The sequence below is a fragment of the Paramormyrops kingsleyae genome, unplaced genomic scaffold (assembly GCF_048594095.1).
Source record: "Paramormyrops kingsleyae isolate MSU_618 unplaced genomic scaffold, PKINGS_0.4 ups186, whole genome shotgun sequence".
NCBI lineage: Eukaryota > Metazoa > Chordata > Actinopteri > Osteoglossiformes > Mormyridae > Paramormyrops > Paramormyrops kingsleyae.
In genome coordinates this window covers 34119-55236 of record NW_027326124.1, presented here as the reverse complement: position 1 = coordinate 55236, position 21118 = coordinate 34119, and the positions used below count along the sequence as shown (strand labels likewise).

The 21118-nt window shown below is 43.6% G+C and overlaps 1 protein-coding gene across 1 annotated transcript; it reads left to right on the top strand.

The window, feature by feature from the left end:
• The first annotated feature begins 333 nt into the window (after positions 1-333).
• LOC140587362 (H(+)/Cl(-) exchange transporter 4-like) lies at positions 334-5789 on the top strand. Its single transcript, XM_072708622.1, has 9 exons — positions 334-483; positions 594-716; positions 849-1055; positions 1303-1383; positions 1528-2073; positions 2160-2346; positions 2462-2860; positions 3608-3824; positions 3927-5789. Exons 1-9 carry the CDS (start codon positions 334-336, stop codon positions 4015-4017), a joined length of 2001 nt encoding a protein of 666 aa, XP_072564723.1. The 3' UTR covers positions 4018-5789.
• The last annotated feature ends 15329 nt before the right edge of the window (positions 5790-21118 follow it).

Below are 21118 nucleotides of genomic sequence, written 5' to 3'. Positions count from 1 at the left end.
AATGAATCATGGGATTGTTCTGTTTAGCGAGGATGCAACCGATGCGTCCTTGATATTTGGGGCGTTTGGGGATTTTTACCATTCGCTGAGAATTGGAACTGTACTTTGGCAATGGAAGATGATGTCGGACAGGTTTGTGAGAACACAAGAATGGTCAAGTACTCGCATTGATAAACACCCCATAATTATTCTTCATGATCAGTTTCCAATATTTTAGATGAAACAAATAATATATGCTTCATGAAGAAGGGTATGTGATGTCTTGAAACTAATTTAACTTGTCTCTTGTCTGTAGGTACACTGGCTGCAGTCATTGACCTGGCGGTGGACTGGATGACGGACCTGAAGGAGGGAGTGTGTCTGTCCGCATTCTGGTACAGCCATGAGCAGTGCTGCTGGACCTCTAATGAGACCACTTTCGATGACCGTGATAAGTGTCCACAGTGGCAGAGGTGGTCTGAACTCATGATGGGCCACACACAGGTACGGTGTCTATACCATGGTAGGATCTCAAACCCTTATATAGTTTGTGCTGGTTCTGATTAAACACTAAATGTACCGTGTTTGACTGTATTCCTTTTTCTTCTTGCCAGGGTGCTGGGGCATACTTGTTAAACTACTCTCTGTACATTATCTGGGCGCTGTTTTTCTCTTCTCTGGCCGTGTCCCTCGTTCGGGTCTTTGCACCATATGCCTGTGGATCAGGCATCCCTGAGGTAAGCACCACAAGTACTCTGTCTGTCCTTGATTAAAAAATGACTCAAACGTAATGCAATACCATGTAATATGAGCTCACATTGTATGAAAAGTGGACACCCCCGCAGCAATTTCCTTTCTGTCCCTGTTAGATAAAGACAATTCTCAGTGGGTTTATCATTCGGGGCTACCTGGGAAAATGGACCCTGCTGATAAAGACGGTCACGTTGGTTCTGGCAGTATCATCCGGGCTCAGTTTGGGAAAGGAGGGCCCGTTGGTGCATGTGGCCTGTTGCTGTGGAAACCTCTTCTGTAGCCTGTTCTCCAAGTACAGCAAGAACGAGGGGAAACGCAGAGAGGTAAACGAGAGAAATTTGTCACCTGTCACAGTAGTTAAGATTTTTCCACCCTTTTGACAAACTTTGCTTGTTTATATCAACTGCAAATAGCATTTTTGTAATTTCCTTGCTTGGTATGCAAATTACACGATTGTATAACCACTGGTGTGTCCCACGGCTTATGTGAGCAGAGAGAATCCTCTATATGTTAGAGCTCTAACGGTTCCTCTGACCACCTTTTAATGAACTTTGGGTTTGTGTTGTACAGGTGTTATCTGCTGCAGCAGCAGCTGGAGTATCTGTGGCATTTGGGGCACCAATCGGAGGAGTTCTCTTCAGCCTGGAAGAAGTAGGATGACTCTCATATTTCTTTATTTAATTTGACCCAATAAGATTAGATAAGATGAACTTTGTTGATCCCAGGGGGACAATGTTCATTGAATGTATTCATTGAATGGTGTTCCTCAGAATAGAATGACTTCTCTTTGTATAGGTTAGTTACTACTTCCCGTTGAAGACTCTGTGGAGGTCTTTCTTCGCCGCCCTAGTGGCCGCCTTTACTCTGCGCTCTATCAACCCATTTGGGAACAGCCGACTGGTCCTGTTTTATGTAGAATACCACACCCCCTGGTACATGGCAGAACTGGTGCCATTCATTCTGCTGGGAGTGTTTGGGGGTCTGTGGGGGACGCTCTTCATTCGAGGAAACATCGCCTGGTGCAGACGCCGCAAGACGACACAGCTGGGGAAGTACCCGGCATTGGAGGTGATGGCGGTGACGGGAATCACGGCCATCTTGGCCTTTCCCAACCCCTACACCAGACGCAGCACCAGCGAGCTCATCTCTGAGCTCTTCAACGACTGTGGAGCTCTGGAGTCCTCCCAGCTCTGCGACTACGTGAATGACCCCAACATGACCCGACCCGCAGATGATATTCCCGACAGGCCTGCTGGTCCCGGGGTCTACACCGCACTCTGGCAGCTTGCACTCGCGCTTATTTTCAAGATCATCATCACCATTTTCACCTTTGGAATAAAGGTCAGGACGTCATGGACGACGGACTTGGAAGTGCCTGACAATGCAATGCCATCTGAATTTTGATTGACCTTCTCTGCTCTGGACAGATTCCCTCTGGGCTCTTCATCCCCAGCATGGCCGTAGGGGCCATCGCAGGCCGCATCGTGGGCATCGCTGTGGAACAGATGTCCTACCATCACCACGACTGGATCATCTTCAAGAACTGGTGCCGTCCTGGAGCAGACTGTGTCACGCCTGGCCTGTACGCCATGGTGGGAGCAGCAGCATGCCTGGGTTTGAGCCTCATACCTTTCAAATTGCCCATTTTCTATTTTTGCTCTGCTAGTTTTATCGCTACGTTTTATGTGGCCACATTCTCTTCCTGAAATTCCCGTCTGGCCGCTTGTAGGTGGGGTGACGCGGATGACGGTGTCTCTGGTGGTCATCATGTTCGAGCTGACGGGTGGCCTGGAGTACATCGTGCCCCTGATGGCCGCCGCCGTCACTAGCAAGTGGGTGGCAGATGCCTTTGGCAAAGAGGGCATCTACGAGGCGCACATCCAGCTGAATGGCTACCCTTTCCTGGACGTTAAGGATGAGTTCACGCACCGCACGCTGGCTACGGACGTGATGCGTCCACGCTGTGGAGAGCCCCCGCTGGCCGTGCTCACGCAGGACAGCACCACGGTGGAGGACGTTGAGGCCCTTATCAAAGACACCGACTACAATGGCTTCCCTGTGGTGGTTTCCCGCGAGTCAGAGCGCCTCATTGGCTTCGTCCAGCGCAGGGATTTGACTCTGGCTATCAGTGAGTCTCTGAGGGTCATCTTGCTACAGACGTCTGCATCTTATCTCAAAATCTGTCTTATAGCCATTACCAAAAAGAAGTTAATGACTGTGAGATGGTGGGCGTGTGGCCCACTCAGGAGTAATTAAGTAGCCAAGAGTGTTGTGTTTATTCAGTCTGTCTGTTCCTTGTATGGTTCCTTGTATGGTTGGAATTATAGTTGCTGTTTATTTGATCTTATTTTGACTCTGGCGCCTGTTATATTTTGCTATTTTGTTTTTAACGTTTTAGCTCTTTATCTTTTTATTTTCATGTTTTATTTCTGTTCTGTTGTCCCTATATCTACCTCATCCCTGTAACTCTGAAAAAGGACTCTCATCTCCATCAAAACACCTAATCTGTGATGTTTAGATGAAGTTGCATGCGGGGAATACATCAATGCTTTTAGTAGTTTTTCTTTTCGTTTTTATTGTTGGGGCTTTTTATGTTCATTCTCTGGTCTGTGAGCACTGTCAGTATGTGCATAATTGGTCAAATGTTTCATCCTATAGTGTAGTCATGCATTTGAGGTTAATTGGTATCTCTTGATGGCCATTGGTATACATGCGTAAATGTCCTGTGAAGGATTTACATCCCATCCAGGGGTAGTTTTATTCTTATGCTGCACGCGTTTTAGAAATAGTATGTTCCAAATGAATTTATAACATCCTTAACAGATGACTGAACTGGACTTGTCATGGACATTTAGCTGTACTCTTCTTCTTCCAGAAAATGCCCGGCAAAAACAGGATGGGGTGGTGAGCATCTCCATGGTGCACTTCACTGAGGAGCCCCCCCAGCTGCCCGCTGACAGCCCCCAGCCGCTCAAGCTGCGGCGCATCCTCAACCTGAGCCCCTTCACCGTCACAGACCACACGCCCATGGAGACGGTCGTGGACATCTTCCGTAAGCTGGGGCTCCGGCAGTGCCTGGTCACTCGAAGTGGGTGAGTCTGTCGCAGGGGTCGCCGTTGGCCTTTGTCATTTGAGCCCCCCCCTAGCGGGTAGAAATTCTCATATTCAATCTATGTTTTTTTTCTGTTTTGCAGCCGCCTTTTGGGCATCATCACAAAAAAAGATGTTCTCAGGCACATGGCTCAGATGATGAATCAGGACCCGGAGTCCATCATGTTTAATTAGAGTGTCTAATGTACCCTGGGACAAACACATACACGCACAAGCACACATACATCAACCAAAGGCCTTGGAGGACCTCTTCTGTCCATGAAGTTATGCAAAGCTTTAGCTTTAATCATCAGACGTCTGAAGAGTGTTACATTGGGTGTCAAGGGAGGTAGAGAAGTCTTTAGGTAAAGAGGAAATCAATAAAGTAAGACCTCTGGCTATATTTCTGCTGCAATTATTATTATGTTCCATCACATCTTGGAATCTCTCTTATCACACATATTTGTTGGCTTGTGTTCTGCACCACAGAGCTGGTCTGTAGATACACACTCAGCCATGTAAAACTAAGCAGTCACTACTCACTTGCCTGTGGAGTAATGACAAATAAAACAGACATCTTTTGTTATAGCAGGATGTTATTGTTTGTTTCATTTCCAGTATTAGCTGTGACATGCACTATATATTGTACGCTGTCAGCCTTGTTGTTAAAGCATGCAGTACAACGACCTGAAATAGTTGGGCCATTCTCTCTGCCACTGTTCTCTTTCACTGCTCTCTTTTAGAGTATAAGCTCCATTCACAGACATTATTCTTAATCATCTTGTATAAAACTGAACTTTTAAGCATGGCATTTTGGTGTTTTATTCTGACAAATTTGCTGCAATCACTGAAATTATCTCATGGACTGCCAAAACGTCGTTAATGGAACAGAAAAATGAAGTTTCCAATGAAGTTAGCCTTTACTGTAAACAAATTTGCTTTTGTCTTTGAATCTTGGTTTATCCTTCAATAAGTACCGGGCTGTTTTGGCTGCCTTTGCTCTTAATCGTTGGCTTAATACTGCATTTCTTACCCAATAACTATAGCCTGTATTGTGTCCTATTTGTTATTAGCAAAGAAGTAACAGAGTTGCAGGGGGTATATGTCTGGCTGTAGAGTTTTTTTCATAGATGTTAAAGTTAATCGACATAGAAGAGGGACTAGTTGACCTAACTTATGAGAAATTCTTTTGGACCTGCCGCTGTCCCGTGAGGGTGTTGTGTAAGTATGTTTATTCCATAGGTTACTCTTTATTGTTTGGCTTCTCTTGATAGTTCTGTCAGAGCAGCAGAACTGCCAAAAAATAAAGTGCATGTTACTGTAAAATATAAAACTTGCTGATTGCAAGGTGGTATGATTGTTGATCCAAGTACTATGATAATGGAATTTCTAAACAAATCCTCCCTTAACTGTGTGTTTAGGTTTGCTTATTTGTTATTTATGGTATTATTTTTCATTTTTTATTGTAAAGGTGTTTTATACTATGTCTTATTAAATGTTATGCTATATTCAGTACTGATTAAGAGAATTAAAATAAAAAAAAGGTTAATATTTTGCTAAGTGCTAAGATAGAAGTTCTGTTTTAAATGCTTCTTCTGTAGATATTGCAGTAATTATGTTTAAATACATTGGGGAATTACAATGAAAAAATGTTACTCAATTTTACATTCTAATTGTATTTAATGATGGGAGCTATAACTGTAATATTTGTATTTTTTCTGAATTGTGCAATTTTTTTATATTCATCCATCCATCCATCCATCCATCCATCATTCTTACCCACTTATCCTGGGGAGGATCGCGGGATAAATTTCTCTGTTTCCTTTTAAATATTGAATATGTATTCTGTATACTGCAAAATTTTTCTTTCTGGCAGTTTATGTAGCTATAAATGGAAATTGTTTTGTACACGAGCCAATTCACAAATGACACGACAAATTAAATTAAATGACAAAGTAACACACCAATAGAGTTTCTCTGGTTTTCCGTTTTACCTGTTAATCATTTACCTGTTAATCTATTTCCCTCTAAGTGAGGGACGTTGTGGGTGAGAGCGCAGAGTCAGCCCACGTTCGATGTCCATGGAGCATAAAGAGCCCAAGAGTCACCTGAATACTCTGGGATTAGATTCATGACCACAGATCCCTGTCCTGCTGAGTTAAGCACTGCCCCCATAATCAGTGTCACACGATCACATTTCAAGCACCAGCAGTGCTGTACGTGACCTTAAGCTACCACTCTGAGTTGGTGTGATTGTATGTCAAGAAAGAAGATTAATCAGGAATTCTGTGGCCATTACATGTTGCTGAAATACTATTTCAACAGATGTACTTCACATGTGAGGAAAGGTTCTCTGATCTCTGCTTATTTTATATGTCACTATAACTTTAAACAACTTAAGTCAAAGTACAAAATGAATAGATGGGAACAGTTTTGAAAAATAATGTGTACAGGGAAGACAAAATAATGTACATCTGTATAACATATGTTACATATATGAATTTATGTATATATTACAATAGTATGGAGAATATGGAGTTTAGGCAAAAATGTTCAAGTAAAATGATGAATTGTATAATATTAAGCTGACAGTCAACCTACATAAATCGAACAAAGCAGAAAATAAGGTAAATCACTATTGCTTTTACCAGTCTGTATAGTAAAACATAGTACAGAAATGCAGAACGAGGTGATGGCACAAGACATAACTCCTCTGTGTCCAGCCAAACTACAAGCATGGCTCAAAAATCAGAGGCGATGTTTACAGAGGAGTGTGTGACAGAGTCTGAGGCCGGCTTGTAAGATGAGGGAGCAGGATGTGGACGTCGTGTGGGCAGGTTAGGAGGAAGCCCAGCTCTTTGGCTGTCGTGTGGGCAGGTTAGGAGGAAGCCCAGCTCTTTGGCTGTCGTGTGGGCAGGTTAGGAGGAAGCCCAGCTCTTTGGCTGTCGTGTGGGCAGGTTAGGAGGAAGCCCAGCTCTTTGGCTGTCGTGTGGGCAGGTTAGGAGGAAGCCCAGCTCTTTGGCTGTCGTGTGGGCAGGTTAGGAGGAAGCCCAGCTCTTTGGCTGTCGTGTGGGTAGGTTAGGAGGAAGCCCAGCTCTTTGGCTGTCGTGTGGGTAGGTTAGGAGGAAGCCCAGCTCTTTGGCTGTCGTGTGGGCAGGTTAGGAGGAAGCCCAGCTCTTTGGCTGTCCTGTGGGCAGGTTAGGAGGAAGCCCAGCTCTTTGGCTGTCGTGTAGGCGGCTTAGGAGGAAGCCCAGCTCTTTGGCTGTCGTGTGGGCAGGTTAGGAGGAAGCCCAGCTCTTTGGCTGTCGTGTAGGCGGCTTAGGAGGAAGCCCAGCTCTTTGGCTGTCGTGTGGGCAGGTTAGGAGGAAGCCCAGCTCTTTGGCTGTCGTGTGGGCAGGTTAGGAGGAAGCCCAGCTCTTTGGCTGTCGTGTGGGCAGGTTAGGAGGAAGCCCAGCTCTTTGGCTGTCGTGTGGGCAGGTTAGGAGGAAGCCCAGCTCTTTGGCTGTCGTGTGGGCAGGTTAGGAGGAAGCCCAGCTCTTTGGCTGTCGTGTGGGCAGGTTAGGAAGAAGCCCAGCTCTTTGGCTGTCGTGTGGGCAGGTTAGGAGGAAGCCCAGCTCTTTGGCTGTCGTGTGGGCAGGTTAGGAGGAAGCCCAGCTCTTTGGCTGTCGTGTGGGCAGGTTAGGAGGAAGCCCAGCTCTTTGGCTGTCTTGTGGGCAGGTTAGGAGGAAGCCCAGCTCTTTGGTTGTCGTGTGGGCAGGTTAGGAGGAAGCCCAGCTCTTTGGCTGTCGTGTGGGCAGGTTAGGAGGAAGCCCAGCTCTTTGGCTGTCGTGTGGGCAGGTTAGGAGGAAGCCCAGCTCTTTGGCTCAGCGCTGGCTGCTTAGGCACAGTTTACGCTGCGATGGCCGCCGCTCCTCCTGCTCGACCCCAAGGCCGGCGCCTCCCGACGTCTCACCTGGACCTCTGCTGTCGCTGCAGGGAGCCTCGCGCTCTGACCTTTTCACCTTCCTCATCAACCAATCAAAGATGGCAAGACCAGATTTGCAACTCTGAAAGAAACAGCCATTGCAAAATATACACTTTGTCTGGGTCATTCTAGGGAGAACTTTTGTTCACTTCGTAACGGTTTTTATACAGCCCTGCAGTGTGACAGAGCCCCGAGTGCCCAGCTGGTACAGTGACACAGTGTGACAGTGAATGATGGTGACATGTCACTTACTTCCTTGTGGAGCTGGTGGGTACAGTGTGGCTCTGTTTTCCCACTCTTGCCTCCTCTTATGTCCTCTTGATGAATTAGACACATATTGTCAACATCGTTCTGCAATACAATAAGCCAGGGGTGTCAGACTCCAGTCCTGGGGGGCCGGAGCCCTGTGTAGCTTAATTATTTCCCTGTTACACCACAAATGATTCAGCTCAACAGCTATGTGGTAATTAGCACAAGAAGTTGAATCAGGTGTGTTAAATGAGGGGAAACCCAAAAATGTGCAGGGCTCCGGCCCCCCAGGACTGGAGTCTGACACCTGTGCAATAAACAATACAATAAGCACATAAATAAACCTAAAGTGCACAACAACTACAGGAAACGGTAAACAGTTAAAAAAAATAATGATACACCGTGATTGATTGATAGTTGGGAAAAATGAAAGACAAGCAGAGTGTATGCTGTTAGGTATTAGACACAAAGAAAATATCAGTTTGAAAATCAGTATATATTTCGCTACAGAAATACGAAACGTTATCTTTCACATACACTAGTGGCCAATATTGTGGAAACACTTCCAATTTTTAGAGATTGCAGAACTCAGCTGTCGCTCCAGTTATTTATTTAATTGTCCAATATATATTTGTAATAATCTTTGTTTACAAACGTTACCGCCAATATCAGTGTAGTAATTTTTAAAGCGCAATCCCAGACATGCTAGGCATTTTCACAATTTTGACCACTAGTGTAACTTTTACTGAATAATACTGCACTTTAATCTTATAAAAAAATTAGCGGAGCACCCTGAGCCGAGCCAGACGCTGGCGTGTCACACGGGCCTGCCGGGGCCCCTGTCTCAGCCACGCCCACATACCGTGACCGGCACACCGCGACCTCGGAGCCGCAGCTTCCTCTCGAAGGACTCGGACAGCTCGGGGATGGTGGTTATCCGCTCCTCGCAGTGCGCAGCCCTCCTGCGGTGGCTGTCAGAGGAGGAGGCGCAGCGGGCACGTGGGCGGGTGCCCTCCTCCTCCCGGGATCTCCGCTGGGATCTGTCGTGAAGACGATGCAGACGCATCCTGTCCAGCTGGGCCTGAGGCAGTCAGAGGAGCGTGTCGGTGACGTGAGTGACCTTCCCCTCAGAGAGCGCCACTCCTGTCCTCACACTAATAACTACGATTATTTAAATTCCAGAACGTTTAAACACTTCCTATATTCTCCTGATATCCAGCAATTCATGTTTATCCTCTGTAGATGATGTGTTTTTGCTCATATCTCTCATACTACACAGACCACTCTAGCTGGTCCTCTTGTTATTTAAAGATGACAGTTAGGACTCTAATGTGCTTTTTACTATCCCAAAACTTAATTTAAGTAAAAAATTAAAAAATAATTTCCCCTGGAATAAGAAGACCATAATGCTGCTTCTCTCTGGTGTGTGTGTGTGTGTGTGTGTGTGTGTGTATATATATATAAATCACATAGTAAAAAACAGGCTCAAATAAACAGGGGATTGAAAAACCCCCGTGGCCCTAAGTGGCCCCCAAATGGCCCTAAATGGCCACGGTGTTATGCTGTTACTCCTTTAAATGTGGTAGAAATGTGTTACATAATGAAAAAGGCCTTATATCACAGCAAAGGAACAGGAAAGGATTAATTCTCACAAGGAAACGCAGGTTTAGAAACTAGTATCGTGGTGATACTTAGGAGTAAATGTTGTAGCATCACTGCTTCATTACTCCATCCATTTGCAGACGATATTTCTGTTATGGAATTAGAAAAGGTCATCCCCACAGACTTTGAGGGTTAGATCTGTCTGGGCGAAACAGGTGCTGGAGATCTCAAAGGCCAAGGTTCAGGGAGTGTCTCGTTCAGATTGCATGCACCACTATGCTCACTTCGTAACTTCCGAGTTACACAGAAGTCAGTATGGCTACACAAGGCATTTCCATGCTTACAGGGCAGTAAATGTGACCCTGATCCCACACTGTAGCATTTTCTGCATGCTGGCGTTTTATCCCTAAATGTCATTCTTCCTTCCCTGCAGCTGTGGTTAAACTACCCCAAATAAATAAAATAAAACCAATATTCTTTCCTTTCCCATACTGTCTTGGCTGTGCACGCCAGAGTATGTTTGTATTTGTCTCTCACCATTTTATAAACCATCCAGTGTTTCTGGTTCTTATTTGACAGATACATTTGTGCTGAATGGGAACTTCCCAGTAAGTCCATTACAATGTGTATTACAGTGGTCATTTCTAGAGAGAGCTTGATACTGTGGCGACCAGAGGTGGAAAGATCAGGTCTAGAAAGTAAAAATTCAGACCAAGATTTTGTTTCAACCAACTAGTTAAATATAAAGTCACATTCACAGAGTACTCAACTGATCTTGGTCTGGATTTGTACTTTCTGAACCTGAACTTTCCCCCGCTAGGGGGGACACGAATTTTAAATTAAACGTAAAGTTTTATTTTTTCCCGTAACCCCTCCACCCCCCCCTACCCCGGTTCCATTACCCATGGTCAATGCTAATTCCCTGCTTACACCACATACCAGAATAGAACGACCACTCAAGTTATCAAAAATAACCTTTATTCAATTAAAGTGGTAATGATCAAATTCAGCTATAATCACACAGAAGGTTATAACAGCAATTAATCACTTTATCATGCTAATTAGTATTTACTTTATGTATTGTATTCATTGTGTGAATTAGTACAAACTCTATGCATCATATTAAACTTATAGCTGTGGTCTTTGTGCATTATATGTAATTTATTCATTATTATATACTTGATGAGATTCATATACTGTGTTTATCATACTCATTAGAATACTCCGGCAGATACACACGCAGACCCCCTGCAGTCCTACCTGGCAGGGCAGCGAGGCCCGGCGATCCGCGTGCAGGAGGCGTAGCTGCCTCAGGCTGCGCCTCCTCCCCCTGGTTTGCTCCTCACTCGCACCGTGGCTCCAGTAGCTGCTCATCCACTTGGCGAAGTTCCCATCTTCGTCTTCGTCGTTGCTGCCGACGACGGCAGGGTGCAGCCTGAGAGACAGCGTGATTCCTGGCTGTCGGCGGAGCGAAGGCCGGGGCTTGGGGGACCTGTGATGTGTGGGGGTCTTGCAGAAGACACACCGCTCCGCCGTGAAGTCCCGCAGAACCTACCGGTGAAGCTGGACGCTTGCAGATCCTTCAGCGTTGATAGGAACTCTTACCCGCTGTGTGTTTCGATTCCCACCAACAGATACGCAGCTTTAATGATAGGAGCCCCTCTTAGTGGTTCATGAAGTGGAGCGGCGGTGAATCGGCTGTTGTGCTGCTTAGAGGAAGGCTACCTTGCTTTTAAGCTTTCAGTTACTGGAAGCAGCAAAGGCCTGGGGGGTGGGGGAGGCATACTGTACTCCCAATTTTCCCATAGTTTCCACTTGGTGAGCACATCAAATCTGTCAATAAATGATTGATTGCTGGTTGTTCTCTGCCAACCCCATCAGCCTCTGGAAGATGACAGACTGGTGGGAGACTAGCGGGTGACTGAGGGACAAAGGCTTTGACAAAATCACGAATTAGCTGGGCCTAGCTGGATAGGCATAGGCACGTATAACGGGTGACAACAGACAGGTGATTTCTTACAGAATAAGCGCATTTTCTTTCCCTCTTTTTATAGATTATTAACTGGTTTTCTTGTTGCTAACCTGGACTGCAGTCTCTCTCGGTAACTAATTATATATTTAAAAGGCAAGTGATTAAACCTTTTTAAATGTATGCAGTATGAATCCTATTTTTATGGCCTTGACCATAAGGTGGATCTCAAAACTAAGGAGATACAGAACCCACTCACTATGGCCTATGGATAGAATGGACATTTGTTGCAGCAAATGTAATACACACGTCATGCATTAATTACAGGACTGTTACGTTTCTGATCCGTCCTCAGTCATCAGTCAATTCTCAATGGAACAAACCATTGCCTTAGTGAATCACTGTCTGAGTGCGCCAAGGACTTCCTGTCAATAAAACTGCCCTCTTTCCTAAGGATGTGTCTGGGGCAGATTCCCCCGGACTGCTCTCCACTGCCCTGGCCCACTTGCTCTGTGTATGAGGTCACAGCCTATTGTTGCAAATCTGTCTTTTAGAACACCCGTGTTTTAACAGTATACCAGCCACACACAAGGAGGCCAGTGCTGTCTAGAAATAGATTTCACATGCTGTGAATGGCGTCAAAGGAAGATCATCAGTCGTCTGCCATGGGTGGAAACCTTATTCCCTGCAGGCTGCAGTTTTTTACATGAATGGAGAATCAGAAGCCAAACACTGGAATTCCCATGAAAGTCTCACACAATATGGAAAATATTGGAACTTGAGGTGACAATGGGCTAATCACAGATTTGTCAACAGATGTCACATACAGTATATTATTCCCTAGTAGCAATCCCCAAACATATAACCTTCGAATCAAGCTGGAAGATCCCAGATAATCCTAACAGGATATCAGTGCTGCCCACTGACCTCCAAACCATGGTTTTTACTATGAACGATGACATTGACCATTAGTCAGAGTCTAGTTAACAGTCATGCATGGTGTGGGCTGTGACCCACTACGACCTGATCAATGCAATTCAGCACAAATAAATGCCTGATTTGTAAAGTACCAGTAAAAAGTCTGGAAACACCTACACATAGAAGGGTTTTTGTACTATTCTCTACATTTTAGAATAATTATAAAGACATCAAAACTATAAAATAATATATATGGAATTATACACTGAACAAAAATGCATTAAACATACTCATTTGTTGGGGGGAGGGGCAGCTCAGTGGTTTGGGACTCAGAATGTTGTTGGTTCAAATCCCTGGGTTGGCAGAGTGATCCCACAATTGTGCTCTTGAGCAAGGCCCTTAACCTCATCTGCTCCAGGGACTGGCTGCCCCTACTGTCCCCTCTACACCAGTTCCATGAGGTGGCCTCCTGGGATGCTTTTCCAGCCGTCCTGAAGGAGGTCCCACATATGCTGAGCTCTCATTGGCCGCTTTTCCTTCTCTCTCTGGTCAAACTCCTCCAAAATCATTTCCTCTGTGTTTAGATCAGGTGGCCAGGTCATGTGACAGTCACTCGCCTTTGTAGGCGGCTTGGTGTGTCTAAACTTTCTACTGGTACCATATAAAGAGAGACAGTGACGATGATATCCAAGAGGGGAAAACTGAATTAGAAGCAAAATCACTGATAATTATGAGTGCAGCAAAAAGCAGGAAGCACTGGTATTAGAGGCAGGAAATGCGTTATCTTTGGAGGAAGAAAACATGACAGGGATTCAATTAAACCAAGAGTTAAAACTGAAATAAATCTCATAATATACTATGTTGGGCAGAAAGGTCTGACGTCAGGGAAATAAAGAGGTCAAATATTTTCATACCTCTCAGTGTAGAACTAGTGTAGGAAAGAGGACTGAGATAATTACAGGAAACTTAAACGATAAACTAACTAGCATGCTATAACTAGGGCAAAGATTTAGATCAAGACTCTCAAAGTGTATTAATTTGCTTGACCGTTGAAATGACAGTCTCCTCTGGGACAACATATCCAGAGGATCACTGCAAGTCTACTGCAAAAATGACAGTAAGCACAGCAGAGCAAACATTGCCAAGCTGAAATCATGAAGCCTTGATACAATTAACGTGAAATTTGAAAGACATACACTAAAAACAAACATTATAATCATTTAATTTGATAATGTTTGTTATTAATGTATGTTAAAGCTGTTAAGGTATTTTAGGATGTTAAGGTATAGATACATGCTGACTATGAGAGTTCTATGAATGCATTATGGATGTATTATGAGTGCACTGAATGTTCTATTAATGCGCAATGAATGCATTATGAAGGTGCAGTTAATGTAAAGTGTTACCAAACATTCAATTTGCACAAGTTCTCTGTTTTGTCCTATATTCATTTTACATTGTTTACATTGTTTGTTGCATAGGAGGTTACTGAGGTATGTTTTTTCTGGTGGGTGTAGTGTATGTGAGTTTCAGTGTGTGGTTTGGTGAATGTATTTTTTCATGTGAAGCCCCGTTAAAGCTGCTAATGTATGTTAGGATGTTAAGTTATACTTACAAGTATACTTGTGAATGTTCTATGAATGCATAATGAATGTACTATAAAGGTGCAGTTAATGTAAAGTGTTACTGATTGTTTTGCGGTCACATCACCCCTCACCTTGCTCGTGTGTAGCGATTACACATGATGGAGGCAGGTCGGAAGGAATGGGGCACTTGTGCGGTGAATTAATTCAGCTTTCAAGTTTTGCATTATTCAGAAAAAAAGTAGTACTATGTTAAAAGACAGAACTTACGAACAACGTAGCGTTAAGAAGGTTTTGGGAAACTCACCCCAGATCTGTTTGTCTTTACAGGGTGTTCTGGGAAGGCAAATCCACCTCATTTCCCTCAGTTACCATATTTTTTTTCTAAATAATGGAAAACTTGAAAGGGATTCCTTAAATTTTCTCCTGAGAGGTGTGAGATGAAAAAGATTCTCAGACAGACATCGAAGGAAGAGAAAGCAATTATTACGAATACACAATGTTTTTTACAGACAGGACACATTTACGAGTAACATCCAGTTTTTTAGATGTAGTAACATTATATATATTCTTAAGATGAAGATTTAATAAGAATTATCAAATAATTTACTTTAATCAATTTATCTATTTTCCCCACAATTCTGAAGCAACCTCCCCCACTTAAAACATTCAATGATTCTAATAATTAACAAATGATGCATCATTAAAATACTTAATAGTATTTCACAGTATTCTGCATCTAAAATAATAATTTCAACATGTTATCCATTAAAGGATCATGATAAAATAATAATTAATATATTAAATATAATTTAGACACAATATTTGACACTCACTGAGAGTAACAAACAAATGTGTTCCAAAAAGCATAATAAACAGACATGTACATTTTTTGTTTACAGATTAAATAGCCTCTGATCATTTAAACGTAATTTTGTACTGCGCTTAATATTTGAGCCTGGCCTGTCGACACACTTTTAAAAAAAATCATACTGACATGATTTCATGCTATTTGTATGTCCTTCAAAATCAATCACCTGACATTATGGCATCAGGGACAATTAAAAATCGACCCTGTCGTGTGTCATTATCAGAGGCTACGACTGACGAGGGGAAGCCTACAAACTGGGACGCATTGTGCCAGATGTCTGCTACTGATGTTCTGGTCATGTGGCCGAAGTGAGAGATCATACTCATGTCTTCATGTCCCTCAGATGTGATTTTTTTAAATAGTAATTTCATTGTACAGGTGATGCTTTAAGTATATACAGTCAACTAAAAAGTGGTGCAGTAGAAAAACCCTTTTCATGTACGAGAGCTGATTGATAAGTAGAGGCTTCCTATCACGTGGCATCTCTGGTAGTGTTTAGTAGCCAATACTGTGTAGTGCAAACAAGGTTAGATTCAGTTCAGTGTTTGAAGCCCCTAAGCAATAGTATTTGTTGGTAATGCGCTCTAAATCTGAGCTAAGTATGAAGCAGTGTTCGATAACGGAGTTTTTGACAGTGGAAGGTTGTGAGCCAGTGGAATTCATAGGCAATGAGCGTGATTTAAATGGATTTTCTGACTAAAGGAACGACGATGAATTCTGAAAGGTATTGTGCAACCATACGGGCACTCAAGCAATGCATCGGCAGAATCAGGCCTGAAAGAACCTTTTCTTTTGCATCATGACAACACAAGGCCACACTGCAGTGGTCAAACGATGGAAGCAGTGACAAACCTGATTTTTACAGTTGTTTCACTCTCACCTTATAGCCAAGGTTTGACTTCCAAAAATTGAACAAGATGTTGAAAGGATGACATTTTTCCTTGGATGTCGAAGTTAAAGCTGCTGTGTGCAAATGGATCAGAAACCAACCAGAAACATTCTTCATGGATGGAATAAAAAATGGATAGTGCATTTGGAAAATTGTGTACATAGTAAATGTGAACTATGTTGAAAAATATGTTTACAGTGTTTAACAGGAATAAATTTCCTTCATTTTGATATCACTTTTATTATCTCCTATCATCAGAATCTGATTTTATATAGAGACCTTAATCAATCAACCCTTGTACTAAATACTGTATACAGGTGCTTATATGACAGTAGCATTTTAAAAACATTTTATTTTAAAATCTTTTGTTGTATAAATGATTTGATTTATTGCTGCATCAGTCGGATAAGCATTTAGATGGTAGAAATACTGCTCGCATTACATGCATGGGTGCATGCTGCTCAGCGCTGCTGCCTCTCACCTCTGGGACCTGGGTTCCATTTGTGTTTGAACTGGGTTGAAAGTTGGTTGCATGGTGGTTCAGCTGGAGGGACTGTCGCTTTATGCCAGCATAGCTGGGGGTTCCTATCCCACCTTCCATTTATGGTCTATGCTTTGCCTCCTGTAGGCAAAACACAGGCACTTAAGCTCATTAGTGTCATTAAACTGGCGTCCCATCCAGAGTGTGTCCTGGGATGGATTCCAGGCCCTGGCGCAACCCTTATCAGGATAAGTGATTGGATGATGGATGGTTGTAATCCATCCTTCCATTTTCGGAAACCACTTGTCCTATTCAGGGTTGCAGGGAGTTCCAGAACCTGGAGACACAAGGCAGGGAACCACCCAGCAAAGAGCACCAGCCCATCACAGGGGACATTCACGCACCCTTCTCTCACACCTGCACACCTACAAGCAATTTGGTAACGCCAATAGCCTCAGCATGTTTTTGGACTGTGGGGGGAAACCCGAGTACCTAAAGGAAACCTCGACGACACAGGGAGTACATGCATGAGGCACCAGTGCTAACCACTGCACCACTGCGCTGCTCCATGTCGGTATTATTGTAATATAATTTTACAGGCTGTGATGATCATTAATTGTAGCGATGGGTTGATAGAGGCAAACACTGCTCAGCCCACTCTTTACAGATCCCATTGGATTTGTCAGGAAAGCAAAGATCAGGGGCAATCAATGACACATGGCACATCAAAATAGAAGCAAACAATCCATTGCTACACAGAAGTCTTGAATCTCTGCCCCGAAGAACAAAATGGAGACCTTTCCATCAAAAACCTACAAATGATTAGCTGCTATGAGCTGCACTGTAACGTGTAATGTGTACACGCCATGAACACTAGTGAAAATGACCATGTCATAGGAATCATGACTGAGGGGATCCCTTGAAGTATCCTTAAGGGAATCACAGTTAATGACTGGGCCCTGCGGACAGCTGGGTGAATAAACAGTTTTCTATGGCTATTCCTTTGGGCATTTAGATTAATAATCTGGCCCTGTGGACACCTTTGTTAATGAGTAGCCCCTGTGAGAATCCTTGTTAATGAAAAGTGCTGTCGTCCTTGAAGGGCTATTTACTCGAGACTACTCGAGTTAGTCTTTATGATCAGTCAGTTTATGAGTGTGAGCAGGATTGGACACCACGGCGAATCCTAATGGACATTTTGATCAAAATCCAATTTTTATCATGGACATGGTATTTAAAAACATAGCTTATGTGGTTTGTTTTTCCTCAGTCAAAACATTTTGGCCCAGATGCCATTGCTTGTGTACGACAGGTTGACGATCTCTCAGTGAGTCAGGCGTACATCATGTTTACTTGTGCTGATGGGGGCCGAGTCTCACAGTAAAGTGGGTGGAAGTGGTTTAGGTTTCTTCTCAGACTGCTAATCCGAAGCTCAAGAGACAAAGCACAAGAGGGGCTTGACAACAAGAAAGGGGAGCTCCCCGTAAATAGCCCCTAAGGGCCCTGCTACACTCCTAACCAGAAGCTTTTCGGTGAAATTCTAAGCTGTATAAATGCTTTGGGTCACTTTGTATAAATGACTTAGAAAAGGAAATAAATGTAAACATCATTGTATAAATGACTGAATTCCTCTATGAAAGTATGAAGAATACGATGATTTGTTTGATGGGAAAATGTAGTTAAATTGTTGATTGTAGTTTTAAAAAACACATTCTAGGCCAAGGGAGGCCAGTCTTATCCACAAAGGGCCGGTGTGTGTGCAGGTTTTTGGGGTAACCTATAGGTCAGCTGTTTAAACCCAGGTGTGAGGACTCTTCAGCCAATCAGCCCTCTAATTAGTGAAAACCCGCATACAGAGGCCCTTTGTGGATGAGATTGCCCACCCCTGCTCTAGGCAATCACCTCCTTTTACCTCCTTTCTAGTATGGTTTCGATTGTCTGAAACTTGGGTAACAGGCTTCACAACTACCACACAAATGATAGTCCTACTTCCCGTTGGCCATGCAAGCTGGAAGACAAGGTTATGAAACTTGTTATTCATTATCAGATGATCTCAGCCAGATTGCTGGACCATTCAGATTTTCCCACAGCATCAATTATAGACCCCCACGTAAATATTTACCTTTGCTCCCATATGAATTTGTAACGGGCAAATGTCTTTGTTGTTTTCTGTGAAATAGATTACTGAAATTTCCATCTATGACTGCAATGCTTCTCTGAGTACAGTAGAATAAATGATGTAAGTGCCACCTACTGGTGGCATCAAGATCTGCAGAAAGACCTAAATCAGTGGTGGACCTATTATGACTGTCTCTGCCTAAATTTATATACAAAGCTATTGGGCTGCATGATTTTCATTCTTCTGTATCCTAAAGATAAATTAAGGACAGCCTGGGGGCTCAGAATGTTTGTCCAGGTTTCCACAGAGAGCTGACTCCTCGTGGCCTTTTCTGTGTGATTGTGTGCACTGCGTTTGACCGCCGTCCCGTCCAGGGTGCAGTCTTCCTTCTGTCCTGTGCTTCGTGGGACAGGCTCCACCCTCACATCCCTGCATAAATAAGCAGTTAAAAAAACTGGATGGATGAATAATAATATTACTAATCTTGTTTGTTATGTTCGGTAAAATAATCCATTTGTTCTACATAAACAGATTGCAGGCAGGAGCTACGTGCGACTTGGGCAGAGTGATGTCATTGTTGGGCCCCTAAACGTGGCCCTTAGTCCCCACTTGCTCCAGGGACTGTTTGACCCTGTTTTCTCAACAATATCTATGTTGTTTTGGGTGAAAAAGTCTGCTGAATAAGATAAACGTAATTACAAGAAGGATGTGTTTTGAATATATATACACTCACCTAAAGGATTATTAGGAACACCATACTAATACGGTATTTCACCCCCTTTCACCTTCAGAACTGCCTTAATTCTACGTGGCATTGATTCAACAAGGTGCTGAAAGCATTCTTTAGAAATGTTGGCCAATATTGATAGGATAGCATCTTGCAGTTGATGGAGATTTGTGGGATGCACATCCAGGGCACGAAGCTCCCATTCCACCAGATCCCAAAGATGCTCTATTGGGTTGAGATCTGGTGACTGTGGGGGGCATTTTAGTACAGTGAACTCATTGTCATGTTCAAGAAACCAATTTGAAATGATTCGAGCTTTGTGACATGGTGCATTATCCTGCTGGAAGTAGCCATCAGAGGATGGGTACATGGTGGTCATAAAGGGATGGACATGGCCAGAAACAATGCTCAGGTAGGCCGTGGCATTTAAACGATGCCCAATTGGCACTAAGGGGCCTAAAGTGTGCCAAGAAAACATCCCCCACACCATTACACCACCACCACCAGCCTGCACAGTGGTAACAAGGCATGATGGATCCATGTTCTCATTCTGTTTACGCCAAATTCTGACTGTACCATTTGAATGTCTCAACAGAAATCGAGACTCATCAGACCAGGCAATATTTTTCCAATCATCAACTGTCCAATTTTGGTGAGCTCGTGCAAATTGTAGCCTCTTTTTCCTATTTGTAGTGGAGATGAGTGGTACCCAGTGGGGTCTTCTGCTGTTGTAGCCCATCCGCCTCAAGGTTGTGCGTGTTGTGGCTTCACAAATGCTTTGCTGCATACCTCGGTTGTAACGAGTGGTTATTTCAGTCAAAGTTGCTCTTCTATCAGCTTGAATCAGTCGGCCCATTCTCCTCTGACCTCTAGCATCAGCAAGGCATTTTCGCCCACAGGACTGCTGCATACTGGATGTTTTTCCCTTTGCACACCATTCTTTGTAAACCCTATAAATGGTTGTGCGTGAAAATCCCAGTAACTGAGCAGATTGTGAAATACTCAGACCGGCCCGTCTGGCACCAACAACCATGCCACGCTCAAAATTGCTTAAATCACCTTTCTTTCCCATTCTGACATTCAGTTTGGAGTTCAGGAGATTGTCTTGACCAGGACCACACCCCTAAATGCATTGAAGCAACTGCCATGTGATTGGTTGATTAGATAATTGCATTAATGAGAAATTGAACAGGTGTTCCTAATAATCCTTTAGGTGAGTGTATATATATATATATGGAGCTACCTTAATGTTGGCACCTGACGTTCCTCAGCTTCACTATGAATACATGCCCTGATAGTGACAGAACGCTGTGTCCGTACACTTCCAACTTCCATCAATTTGAAGGGACAGGTTTCATATACTACATGTTCCACTGAAATGGCAATGGAGGGAGTCTCCTCTGCTTCAACTATGTGTCAGGAGCAGCACTGGAAAAGGATGCTAAAGGCATCACATTAAGGTCTCTGAATCAGTTTGATGGGAAAAGGCAGTGTGAACGGTGACTGGATTGGGATCTTATGCAGCATCAGGACACTTTAGACAGGACGGCAGCCGCAGTATTGTGGACTTTTCACTGCAAATCTGTCATACGACCACAAAGCGAGGTCTGGGAGGAGGTTCGGGTGCAATGTAGAGACGCCACTGCAGCATCCCCACCCACGCCGCCCTGTTCCTTCCATACTAATAAACTCCTTTGCAAAGATACTCAAAAGACAAGATCAGGACATATTCAACAGAAAATTCAGACTGTCAAACTGTCCCAAGACTGACCATATACATGAGACACAAGGGAATATAGTCACCATCTGAGGACACAGAATAACCATACCAGTCAAGTGTCAGTTGTTATAAACAATGCGTGAAGTGCAAAATAAATGCGCTTTTAAATACTTATGCATTAAGTAAAGAATCCCACCCAAGACG